Source organism: Camelus bactrianus, chromosome 34, assembly GCF_048773025.1.
Source record: "Camelus bactrianus isolate YW-2024 breed Bactrian camel chromosome 34, ASM4877302v1, whole genome shotgun sequence".
Classification (NCBI taxonomy): Eukaryota; Metazoa; Chordata; class Mammalia; order Artiodactyla; family Camelidae; genus Camelus; species Camelus bactrianus.
The window spans coordinates 6,502,992-6,516,063 of NC_133572.1; the positions used below are offsets into that span (position 1 = coordinate 6,502,992).

At 37.1% G+C, this 13,072-nt stretch overlaps 1 protein-coding gene across 4 annotated transcripts; it reads right to left on the reverse strand.

Annotated features, from left to right (window-relative positions):
• Positions 1–1,059: 1,059 nt before the first annotated feature.
• On the reverse strand, positions 1,060–11,103 carry CLEC7A (C-type lectin domain containing 7A). 4 transcript variants are annotated; one of them, XM_010946400.3, is made up of 6 exons: positions 10,903–11,103; positions 9,098–9,214; positions 7,136–7,267; positions 5,870–6,021; positions 5,010–5,128; positions 1,060–2,291 (listed from the first exon to the last, which is right to left on the reverse strand). In XM_010946400.3, exons 1-6 carry the CDS (start codon positions 11,006–11,008, stop codon positions 2,159–2,161), a joined length of 759 nt encoding a protein of 252 aa, XP_010944702.2. In that variant the 5' UTR covers positions 11,009–11,103; the 3' UTR covers positions 1,060–2,158. The 4 variants fall into 4 exon arrangements, with proteins under 4 accessions (XP_010944702.2, XP_010944703.2, XP_074213627.1 ...); XM_010946401.3 differs by lacking the exon at positions 7,136–7,267; XM_074357526.1 differs by lacking the exons at positions 7,136–7,267; positions 9,098–9,214.
• Between the last annotated feature and the right edge of the window lie 1,969 nt (positions 11,104–13,072).

Genomic DNA, 13,072 nt, shown 5'->3' on the forward strand with positions numbered 1-13,072 from the left:
ATTTGGTTTAAATTTAATGGAATCACTCTGCTATGTTTGAAAATGAACGAAAGAAAGATGAGTGCAGATGCTGGGAGACCTCTTTGAAAATTACTGCAGTAACTCAGGCAGGAGAAGACAGGGGCCCTGGAATGGGTAAGTGTTTCTTCCAGTATGATCACTACTCATCTTGAATTCAGACGTAAGTCCAGCTAGCAACTGTCTTCCCTTTCCATCTCTTGGAAAAGTGTGTGTATTTTGTATTGATTCCCACGCACATTTCCACGTAGGCTGTGGCGTAAATGTGTATTAACGAGTGGGCTACGGTATGCCTTGGCCAACCTAGAGCACTCTTACTGTCTGCCATCACTTTTGTTAAAGTCAGGCTTTTATCTCTAAGTTAGAGGTTATTGTTGCTAGCCTGGCTGTTCTAGAGAAGGACCGCTGGACATTCGGCATACAGAATTATTTCCCTTGATTATCATGATTTCTTCAACTCACCACTCCAGCAGGAGGACACAGGAGGAACCCACCAAACCAAAAACAAAATGAAAATACATGGCATCTCTTCAAAACCTCACTTTGTGCCTTAATTGAGCTTTCACCCCGAATTATCTTTGCCTTTCCACATTTCTTTTCAGAGAGCGACAGCACAAGTTAGTGCGTTTAAAGAAAATAGTTAACCTCATCAAAACCTTCTATTTTCCTCTGTCAGATTTTTAAATATTTAAGATCCAAAATTTATGCTTCATCACAAAACTACCTACTGTGCTACCTCCTCCCCAGTGCCAAATTCGTCACCATTTTGGGGGGAGAGGGCAAATAGTGATAGGGTTAATCACACACGGAACATAACTTAAAGGCCAGAGGTTCTTTAACATTTTTTGATTAAAGTGAAATTTATATAACAGTAATCATTTTAAAGTGAAAAATCCAGTGAATCTGACACGATTTCTGTTCACATATTAATAAACACGGGAAGGGTGTAAATGGCTCCCCAGTGATTTGGAAACGTCCCCCTGGAAATATAAATAGCACCAGTGGAAAAGTTTAAAAGAAAACAGGAAAGAGACAAAATAGTGATGTTTCAAAAGTACCTTTTTATAGTAGTTACTAAGGAATTGCTGACAACTGCAAAAGAGTAATCATAAAAAGCAATAAAACATAATTTGCATTACAAAATGGTAATACTCCGTCAATAAGACAGGTTACTTTTTATATTTATTATCAGATCTTTTTTTGATTGACAGTATTTAAAAAGGGGAAAGCTTTTTTGTAAGTGCAAATTCCTATAATTTCACGTTACACAAGATTCTACTAGTTAGAGATACGGCAGGCATATTCTCTCAGCTATTTAATTGAGGGAAAAAAGACAGAATTGCTGATTTTTTTTATGATGCTTTTGAGCATAATCATGACCACATTGATGAATAAAATAATAAAATGGCTCTGATTTAGCGAAGTTTCTTTTTTCTTTTCTTCATTTAGCTATTCAAAAAAGATTTCCAGCAGGCGGTCTGAGGACACGGAGGGGAGGTGACCATGCCGCTCCAGCCCACACTCAGTACCACCCATCTTGAGAGCTGCCTGGTGGAAATGGACAGACCCCTGGAGAGCTCCCTTTACCCCCGATAATTCTTTCTAGCCCCCCCCCACCCCGCCAAACTTGCCTGTGCTTCTACATTTTAAAAAATCATTAAACTGTGGTAATAAAAACAAAATTCCTCTTGTGTCTGATACACTGCTGAAAGTGCAGGAGCAAATCATGGAAACAAACCAGAGGGACTCCAGCGGCCCTTTTTAAGGACAAAAACAAACAAACAAAAAACAAAACAAAACAAAAAACCTCTGCTTTAGTCAGAAATTAAGATCTTGAAACACCTTTGTGGCGAATCCCTGGTAAATACAGAGTCAGCGGCAGAATGAAAATTCAAGTTCAGCTGCCTTGACTCCATTTCTAGGGCTCTAATAACTAGACAATAATTCGGGTTGCCCGGTGGAGTTGGCAAGTATAGAAATCCCAGCCTCCCCGTCCTGTTTCTCAGCTAAGATGACTGCGCTCTCTTGCTATTTTCAGCATTTGTTTTGACCTCAATCATCTCTCTTTTCTGTTTTGTTTTCTGCCTTTCTTACTATCCTACATACTTCTCTTTGCGTTTCCCTGGTGACACCCCCACCATTATATTGACAGCTTCTTCTCGCAAATACTGTATGAAAGCACACTGCAACGTTGGTCATAAGTGTCTGACACATGAATCCACACACAGTTGTGAGATGAGTCTTCTTGGGTAACTGTGCTTCTGATTTGAAACCTGTTAAAATAAAATATAGGGAGGTAATGGGAACAAACGTAAGAAATTCTACTGTCTACTGTCTACACAGAGCTGAAATAAATTGGTAAGGATACTGGCAAAAAGAGTTTCTGAAGTGTATATATTATTGGAAAAGGAAACTTAGATTTAGATTCTATTTGTTTCCAAATGGTAACAAAATCGTCTTCATTATTAAGTCATAAAAATGACTCAGAAATGTTTAAAGAAATACAACTAGTTGCATACAACTAAATAAAACTTCTGACAAAAAAGAAAAACCATTTAATATTGTAGAGGCAGTTTTTTTTTTTTACTTATCTTTCAACCTTTTACCTAGAAGTATATTTATCAAATAAAGCAACAGTTTACTGAAATTATTATTGAGTGTATTTAGTGAGTGGAAGAGATCCTGCTGAAAGTAATCAAGAAGTGAGTGAAGAATCACAGGTATCAAGGCCATTTAGAGGCAGTTCAAACAACTCTATATATTGAGTGCATCCTGAAGGTTGAGCTGCTGTACTGCAGTATAATGTAGACCACTGCGAGAATGGCCATGGGTAGATAGAGGCAGGGCTGTGTCCTATTTGCTCTTTAATTTCCTAAAGAAGCCGTGTTATTTAGCAAAACGCAACGGGCATCAGTGAGCCTCAGTGTACAAGCTGTGGTCTGGGGCTCTTCATCTTGCACATCTATCTTTCCTCGGCCCTGGAGTTGAAGGACTGAGAGAATGCTTCTGCAGAAATGACTGGGTTAAGGCCCAGTCTCAGGGAAAATTCTGACCCAGATATTTTCTTGACATCTAAGAGATTTGGAGGGTAGGTACAAGCCAGATTAAATCACTGCCACCAATGAGTACTTACACATCAAACTTCTACTTAGGACTTCAGAGAGTCCACTAGTCATGTTTTAAAATAGCAAAAGAAAACTCAGGACAAACAAATGCTATAGAAAAGTAAGAGATATATTTTGTTAAGATTGTTAATAAATTCAGTGTGCTTGGGCTATTTGAAGTGAAATAGTTAAGTGGTATTAAAATCCAAGTGCGATCATACTCAGGAGTTAGTACTAGTCACACCCAGGGGTGCCTGCCAGAAGCAAATGAAAAGCCACTCTGTACACTTCAAATTAATTCTACAAATATTTAAGATACAACATTAAGCACACTAGCAAAAATAATCAGGCCTATAAGAAAACAAATCAAGATGAATAAAAATACAAGAAAAAGATGATGGAAGCAGGTACACATGAGTATAGAACACTGGCCTTATCCAACATAAACGTTAAAATAACTATACAGTGTATTCCAGGAGTCAAAAGACAACATCGAGACTGTTGAAAGAAAGCTAGGAAATATAAACAGTGACTGAGTAGATCTGAGAAATTATAAAACTGATAAATTCACTAAACAATGTTCATGACAGCACTTTGCAGAACAACCACAAAGTAGCAACAACTCAAATGTTCATCGACAGATGACTGGATAAACACAATGTATGAATACATGTTAGTACTAATATATAGATGGACCAATTATGCTAAGTGAAAGAAGCCAGACACAAAAAGCCACATATCACGTGACTCCATTTACACGAAATGTCCAGAAAAGGCAAATCTATACACATAGAAAGTAGGTAAGTGGTTGCCAGGGACAGGGTGAAGAGGAGATAATGGGGAAGGATTGCTAATGGGTACAAGACTTCTCTTCGGGGTGATGAAAATGTTCTGGAATGAGATAGTGATGATGGATATACAACTCTATGAATACACTAACACCACCGAATTGTGCACTTTTAAAGGATGAATTTTATGGCATGTAAATTACATCTCAATAAAGCTGTTATTAAAAAAAAAGAACAAATCCAAAAAAAATTAAAATTTTAATTGAGGCTTTTAACAGCAGATGAGCTACAGATGAGAAAAAAATGAACTGGAAGATATGTGAGACGTAAATATATAGATTAAAGGAGAAAGGATGAAAACATGGGGAAAAGCAAAGGAAACACATAAGATACTGTGAATACATATAACTTCAAGTTCGGAAGGAAGGAAGCAATATTTGACACAAATATGGCTTACAACGCTTCAAAGTTGAAAAAAAGACATCAGATTTAAACATGTATTACTTTCAAATAGCTGACCTTTCCAAAACAACAATAAAAAAATAGAAAGCATTATAATATCTTTGAATGCCTGAGAGAAAAAAACTACACGTTTCTAATTTTATACTAAAATTTTTTTTAGAAAAGTTAAAGACAGTTCTAGACAAACACAGAGAATTCAACTTTAAAATTTCAACTCTGAAGGAAATACTAAAGTGTATTCTTCAGATTTAAAAAAAAGTTCAAAATCGAAGGTAGGAGAGGTAGAAAGGAATAAGAAGCAATGAAAATCATAAGTATGTGGGAAAATCTAATAAACTGCATAAATATATACATCTATTGTTTTCTAGGGTTATATTTTCATTGATTCCAAGATGCTATCAATCGTTGGAGGGAGTACTTGTGTAGGTAGCCCTACGTGGCTACTCAGCTCTTTTTGACTCAAAAGGCCCTGCTACCCTCCTGTTTTGTTTTGTTTCTTTCCTGGCTCACTCTTTCTCTCCTCACCACTATGTATCTTTTTCTCTCTCTTTCTTATTGTGGCCAACAGATCAGATTAACTGACAAGCTCTCACCTCCCTGGGAAAGGGTATGACGCTTTGGTTCTCCAGACACTTACACGTCAGGCAAGAACATTGAACCATCCTCCCAGAGCCACGGTCCTTCAGTCTGACGGCGAGCAAGCCCTATCCAAAATGAATGATCAGGCTGGGAAGACACTTGCCATGATATAAATTCCTGTAAGGAAACGTAAATACAAACACATGTCAAGGAGCAAAAGAGACAGAGATAAAGAGAGAGCCTAGAGATGGAGAGACAAAGACAGAAGATACAGAGAGACACTCTCAAAGGTTTTGAGAGGCAACAGATTGAGTCACCTTGGTGGGGGATGCAGGCAGACTGCGGCAACAACATTTTATGTTGAAGGGGATCTCTCTCTGAAATTCTATAGTATTTGTGGCCAATACCCAATGCTTAACTTTTCACAGCTGTTGAATTGCTTCTATTTTCTTACAAATTATATGAGCATTTCAATAGCAAGCTTACTTTTTACACCTCTTTGCCTTTCCCAATATCTCCCAAGGAGTAAATGATTTATAAATGTGTATCGTCACAGCTGCGATTTTTCTTGATAATGATGATGACAAGGGGGACAATTTTCTATTTCACTCCACCAGTTTGACAACTGAAATCCAAACCCACAAAGATGACTAGTGACCTGATTGTTTTAGTCATGCAGACTTGGAGTGTGTTTGAAAGGATTTGTTTTTAAAGTAAAATGTGCTTATTTTTTAATTAACTCATGAAAAATAGAAGCATGTATTGTGAACTTTACTCACGTATAGCATGCTATTATTAAAATTATGGAGAATATGTAAAATGACGTTCTTCTAAGGAAAATCATCATTAGCAGGAATCTACCTGTGTATTTCTGCTCAGTATAGACCACAGATAATTATGACTGACATCTACACTTACCAACTCTTTTGCACTGTCTATCTTCAGGAGCTGAGAGCCCAGCTGAGAGCACTGTCTTTTACTTCCGTTCCAGGAATCTAATGATGTCCTAAATAGGTAGCAGCTAGTCTCATGTGTGATCCAGTGAGGGGGACACGAGCTAGGAAGAATTCCTGGAAATAAAAGGTAAATACAATGAGGTTCATACTATACCAATCCCCTCCTTTAGTGCAAGTACCATTCACCCTGAGGACACTCCATAAATGATCAATGAAGTGCCATTAATATATTTTATTTTCAACTCAAACTGTAGGCATATGGCACTACAGAAGAAGCCACGTTAAGATCCTCCTACTCATTTTAAATTTAAAAACGCATTGAGTAACGATAAGGAATGTTTTAGACAGTCAACCTGCCTTTCCTTCTTGACTTGTCTTCCATTTTCTTCAAATTCAGCCCAGAATTCCCTTTCTCCAGGAAAACACTTAAAATAAATCAACCCAAAATCAATCATTGAGCTATAGAGTAAGTTCATGTTAACTTATTTTACAGGTGTGAGGTCCATTTCAGAATGCAATTTTCCCAGTGAGAAGAAAAGTCTAAGAGCTATAATTCACACTGTAGAGTCTCTTGGTTTTGATTTATTAGCTACTTTATACAAATAGGAGGAGGTATGTGTCCAGAGATGGAAAATTGAAGTCAAAATACTGTCATAGTCAATCATGATGCATTTAGAAATTGAAGTTTAGTATATAAAAAAATTGTAATTAGATCAATAAAATTGTATGATTAAAGAAAAACAAATTTAACCAGTTTTTAGGAACATATCTATCAGGAAAATCTCTTCTGTACATGTTTAACATAGCCTCTTGATTCTTAGCAACAATTTCCCTTCTTTCCTTTTTCTGTTCTGATATCGTATTCCCTATTTTAATTATATCACTTTGAAATGTCAGTTTCCTAAAGTAGGAGAACACAGCTTGTTCCTTCATGTCAAGTTGTACAATCTCTGATAAGCCTAAAGACATAGTCTGTGATCAATTAGATACTGATTTGAGGGGAAAATTCAATTTACAACTGTTCAACCAAGTTTATAAGGCATTTATGTCACTTTGCTGTATCTATGACGGGGGTGTATTTTACTGAGATAACACTGCCGTGTTCTTTCCCTGAATGCGCGATCACTGCATGTAAAAGCCCTTTCTTCACCCCCTGCTCTAAGCCTTAGCGCCAACAGTGAACCCTTCTGAGTCAAGGTTGCTATCCATCCTTTAACTCTGCCCTTGCCTGTGAGAGCCTTGGTCGGAGCCATACTCTCTTCTAAAGATGACTGTGTGGGTTGACTGCGGTTCTCCTTATTTCTTGATGGAAAGTTGTCATTCTTCAATGGGTTGTTCCCTGAACTGGATCTCCACATAGCTTCATATAAGAACAATAATAATAATAATGACAGAGAAAAAGGTCATGTTATTATGTTTGAAAATTAAAACCCCCAAAACCATATTTTTGTTGGACTATTAAGGGATACATTCTTCTTGTGTGTGATTTTTATTTTTTTAATTGAAGTTTAGTCTATCTACAACGTTGTGTTAGTTTCTGCTATACAGTGTAGTGATTCATCTATACATATATATATATTCCCTTTCATATCTCTTTCATTATAGGACATTACAAGGTATTGAATATAGTTCCCTGTGCTATGTAGTACACTTGTTGTTTATCTATTTTATGTGTAGTAATTAGTATCTGCAAATTCTGAACTCCCAATTTATCCCTCCCCACCCCCTTTACCCTCTGGTAACCATAAGTTTGTTTTCTATGTCTGTGAGTCTGTTTCTGTTCTATAAAAAAGATCATTTGTGTCCTTTTTTTTTTAAGATTCTCCATTAAGTGATACCACATGGTATTTTTCTTTCTCTTTGTGGCTCACTTCACTTAATATGGCAATCTCCAGGTCCATCATGTTGCTGCAAATGGCATTATTTTATTATTTTCATGGTTGAGTAGTATTCCATTGTGTGTGTATGTGTGTATATATATGTGTGTGTGTGTATATATATATACACACACTACAACTTCTTTATCCATTCTTCTGTCAATGGACATTTAGGTTGTTTCCGTGTCTTGGCTATTATAACTAGTGCTGCTATGAACATTGGGGTGCATGTATCTTTTCAAATTAGAGTTTCTTCCAGATAGATGCCCAGGAGGGATTGCTGGATCATATGGTAAGTCTATTTTTAGTGTTTTAAGGAATCTCCATACTGTTTTCTGTAATGGCTACACCAAACTACATTCTCACCAACAGTGTAGGGGGGGTCAAAGGGATACACTCTTGAGTAATGATAAATGCATAATATGTTGCTGATGGAGAGGTAAAGATAGATAGACAGATATGGATAGAATAGATGATAGATTAAATAGATGGAAAAAAGAAATAACTTCCATAAAGAAGGTATAATGCATAAGAGAAAAATGAAGCAGATAGAGAAGAAGGGGTTAGAGAGAAAGCAAGAGGCAAATAAAATACTGTCAATTGGAGCCATGATAGATTTGAAATAGTAATAAATTTTCTATTTTCTGTCTTTTGAGAATGAGAATCCTTGAGGACCTGCTTGGTGCCTACAACACAGAATGTACTCAATAAACAGTTGACTAATTACGGAATCTTTCATAAAGACTCTGTGAAGACACAGTAATACTTTATTGACAATAGAATGCATGAGATATAAAATCTAAGGAAATGTGTTCATCCATTACCAAATACCTACTTCGTACTTGGAATGAGCCTTCGGTATTTCCTGGTATTACCAAAAGGATCCATATTAAAGATCAGATATAAAACAATTTCCTTGAATCTTGAGACATAAAATGAGCTTAGAGTCTCTTTAGAGAATTTATTTCATTAGGAAGATAAACACCAGTTGTACTTCCTTCTTCACCTCCACTGGTTTCCTTTCATTAATTTATCCTAGGAATTCCACAGCTTTGAAACCAGCTATTCAAGGGGGTAGCAGAGAAATGCAGTTAGGAGTGTGAGTTTTTTAGACAGACTACCTAAATTCTTAATCACAACCCTACCTTAACCAGTTTATGACCCTAGAAATAAAATGAGAACTAACACCACCAATTCAGTAGAGTCAATATACAGTTTAAATTAAATTATGTTACGCTCTTAAAAGAGTGCCTGGGACATCATAAATGTTTATTGAATCTCCATTGTTGTGCATCTCCCCAACCAATACTCACCCACGGTACCTAGGACCACAGCTGTCACCAGCGTTACCAAGCACAAAATCCCCACAGCCACAGCAATGGGACACCAACGAGGGGACGGAGCACAAGGTCGTAAGGAACAAAAGGAAGCTGAAAGTGAAGACAGAAGGTGAGCCTCTGGGTCATGGAGCACTTCAGTCCTGCAGTTCATCAAAATCTGACCCCCAGAAAACCGACTCATCTTGGATTAGTCTGAATTTTGCTCCACCTTTAACGCATTTCTTCAGGTTCTGAAACTGTCATCTGAGCCCCATGCCGTGGGATCTGCCCACTCCTAATTTCAGTTCCACATTGATGTCTGTAGGTCTTGACGCTGCCAGGATTCCTGAAATCCTACTCAGGCTTCGAAGAGACAGCTTAATGTAGCAGAAATAGCACTGGTTGCCAAGAGTAATCTTCCCCTTTTACTTATTTGTTGCATGTCCTTGGGCAAATTACTTCCTCTGCTTTTTTTCAATGCTCTTTGTGAAAAATCAGGGTAATAATACATCAAAGGATTACTGTGGGAATTAAATAAGTTGACACGTGTAAAAGCACCTACCGTGCATGATAGGCAACTCTGTTTGTCCACAAATATGTATAAACACACATGTGCCTCCCTGCCCATTGCATCATCCAGTTTTCCACTCTTCCCTGACAGGTTGCCCAAGAAAAGAATTGCTTAAGTGACAAGAGATAAATAATTGTGCAATGTGGACGACCAGAAAGCAGAAGAGAGCAAATTCTGCCTCAAAACCTGTAAATAATCTCTCTTTTGATAACAAGCAGCTCACTTGATGTTAATATCACTACACCAAGACTGAGACTAAGCAGTGAGAGCATTTCAGAGAATTGACAAATAGGAAGAATCACAGAGGAGATTTAATTGCTCATTTAATGAAGACAGAGATCTCTTAACGCCCTTCTCTAAATTTCAGTTCTTTTACATTCTAAGTCACATGTCCTGATGATGGGATTTTTTAACTAACACATAAGATTTTTTCTTCACTGATATACAAAGAACTCCCTTTTGCCTTAAAAAATTCCAAATAAGAAAAAAAGATCAGATTTGGGATTCTAAATCTTATGACTTCTGACTTCCCTTTGGCCTTTTCTGCAAAATCACAAGTGGTTTTTTCCGTCTTTTCTTTCTTCTCTCCAGCATCCTGATGAGGGTCATATACACTTCTTTCTTTAAGTGTCCTTGACCTCCATTCTACAACTTACTCGTTTCTAACAAATAAGCCACAAGTTACTCCCTTTGAATTCTATCATCATTGCATTTCATCACACTTATTACCAACTCCTCACGTTTGAAGAGTTTATTTCTACAGAACAGAGAAATTGTATTTTCTATCATCATAATTAAATACAGTTGACCCTTGAATGACCCAAGGGTTAAGGGGCCGACCCCCTCTAGTCAAAAATCTCCCTATAACTTGTAGTCGGCCCTTTATATCTGCGATTCCTCCCGTCTGTAGATCAGGATCCGCAGATTCAACCAACCGCAGATTGTGGAGCACTGTCGTATTTACTACTGAAAAACGTCTGTGTATGAGTAGACCTGTGCAGTTCAAACCCGCATTGTTCACGGGTCAACTGTACTAAAGATTGGTCACTGAATGGTTGCCATAAAAAAAAGGCTTAGCGCACAGTCAAACTATCTTCAGGGGCTTCTGAAAACCTTTAAAAATATATTAGTAAAGCCCCAACAAATCACTAGTCTCTCAAAATTCTTTTTCCACTTCCAGTTTTAGTCGTTGAGAATGAGAATGTTGAAGTCAGGAAGAAAAGTATACCTTTCTTTGAGTCCACGGATCTCCTGGTGATGTGGCGAGAGCTGAAGTCTAATTGAGTGTATCCATCCTCATCCAAATTTTCCAGTGACGAACGGTATTCCATCATTCTACTGAGTTCCAGAATTGGCACAGCATTTGAGAGCTCTTTCTTCTCTTCTCCTAAGACAACTGCCTGTGGACAAAAGAGGATCTATGAGTCAAATCATGTGGCAGAGGCGTTCACTAAGCGTTAAGAAGTTGAGCTTAAGTAGTCCAACCAGATACCCAAAAGCAGGAAATGAAAACTATGCTGTGGTAATTTCCCATTGGTACCTTTAGATCCTGTTTCTGAGACTGAGGAGTCTTAAGAGAATTATAAGATAGCACAAGAGATGGCTAGATACCTGTGAAGAAGCTCATTGACTAACAGGTGGAAACCCGCAGGTAGGTGTATGAAGGATGCCTGAGGTACATTGTTGTAACAACAGAGGAAACAAATCTCTGAGATTTGTTAGAGGTCAAGAACACAAAGAAGTAAACTTTTTGTTCAACAACTGCTATGAACTAAGTATTGTCCACTGCACGTGTTTTCTCACACAATCTCAGTTTTCCAACACGTCTTTGAGGTGGCTATTATTGGCCTAATTTTCAAATGACAAAAATGACACAGAGAAATTTGACCCCCTTGCTCAGTTTTAAGAAGCTAATAAAAATTTTGAAGCAAGGAATCAAACCAAAGTCTACCTTTTCATATGTTGAACTGTTGTCAGCAGTAGCGTTTGTTCCCAGAATGAAATCTCAAAAATAATATCCTTCCCCAAAAAGTATCTATTTGGGTAAGTTTACTAGAATGAGCGTCACACCAGGAAAAGGAAACACAGGAGATCCTGAGGCACAGGTCCAATGTGACTTTTTGGAAATTTGATATAAATAAATGAATAAAGGGAACAAATTATATGAATATGTAGAAATAAATGAATTAAATAGGCGGCAAGATTATTGACAAACTAATCATTCCCTTAAGAACCTTTGTAGAGAAAGAAATTGTAAGTCTTTGGAAGACAGCAGCATTTCAAATAACTTCTCTATTTACGTTCACAAATTTCACCAAAAAAATCCTCAAATTCCACCTCAGATGTGAATGCTAACTTGGGTCTCCTGCTTCCCTCCTTCCCTCCATCCATCCATTAAGCAATTAAATCTCAACTGAACATTAACTATATTCTCAGGATCAAGACGAAATAAATTACTTAAATTGTTTAAGTGTGCCCTGGGCTGGGCAGACCCCCAAAATGGCTCAGCGTCATTCACAACATTCTTTCCAGTGTTAGTCATGCTTACTACAAATGACATGGAATCTTCTCATGGAGTCCTTGAAATTTTTTTAATTAAGCCAAAGGCTCTCTTTATAATGGATAAATCCTTCAGAGTGAAACTGTTCTTCACCATTTTTTCCCCAGTCCATCTTCCCTTTTCTGTTCTGTTCATGGTCTAGTGGTTTCAGCTGGTTACACCACTCACATTTCACATATGACCTTGCTGTCCATCTAACTTGAGCCCTTTCCCTTCCATTGGACTGGGGGGAAGTGTACACAGCGTATATAAACATCACTCTCACATGGCATTTGTGTTTGAAACTTTCCAGTCTCTCCAAGGAAGAAATGATATTTATATGTCATTTTCTTACTAGTGGGTACTTATAACTGTTTCCCTCACTAATCCTTGAGTACCTTGAGCAGTGGTGCACCTAGCATATTTTCAACAGCTCATTTATTCCTTTTTTTTGCCTCCTTCTCTAAATGACAGATTTTTAGTAATAATCATGAAATGGAATGAATGATAATAATAATAATCAGAAAACAAATGGAAGCAGTGAATTTTTAATTGAATTTTATATATAAAATCATGCCAGTAAAAATTAAAATGTACATATAAATATGTACACTAAAATAAATATTGTACAAACTACTTTTAATTATATGGATAAAAATCTTTTTGATTATATTAATACTGTTTTTGGAAAAGGGAGAAGAAATTTATACCTATATGAAAGTGTGTCACAGTAATAAATAACAATATTACAATTTCTGTTTTGGACCCATACCTTCTCCAAATTGGTCAATAATTTCATCAAGATTAATCTTTTTCACATGTTCATGTTGACTAGACCGTGTACCCTGACACATCAATT

Excerpts from the sequence above, each read along its gene's own strand:
- CLEC7A (XM_010946400.3), bottom strand. The coding sequence starts at position 11,008 with ATGATGGAATACCGTTCGTCACTGGAAAATTTGGATGAGGATGGATAC. Across the intron at positions 7,268-9,097 it reads TGTGGTCCTAGGTACCGTGG|CTATGTGGAGATCCAGTTCA; the intron begins GTGAGTATTGGT and ends TCTTATATGAAG. Across the intron at positions 2,292-5,009 it reads TCAATGTTCTTGCCTGACGT|GTTTCAAATCAGAAGCACAG; the intron begins GTAAGTGTCTGG and ends TTATTTTAACAG.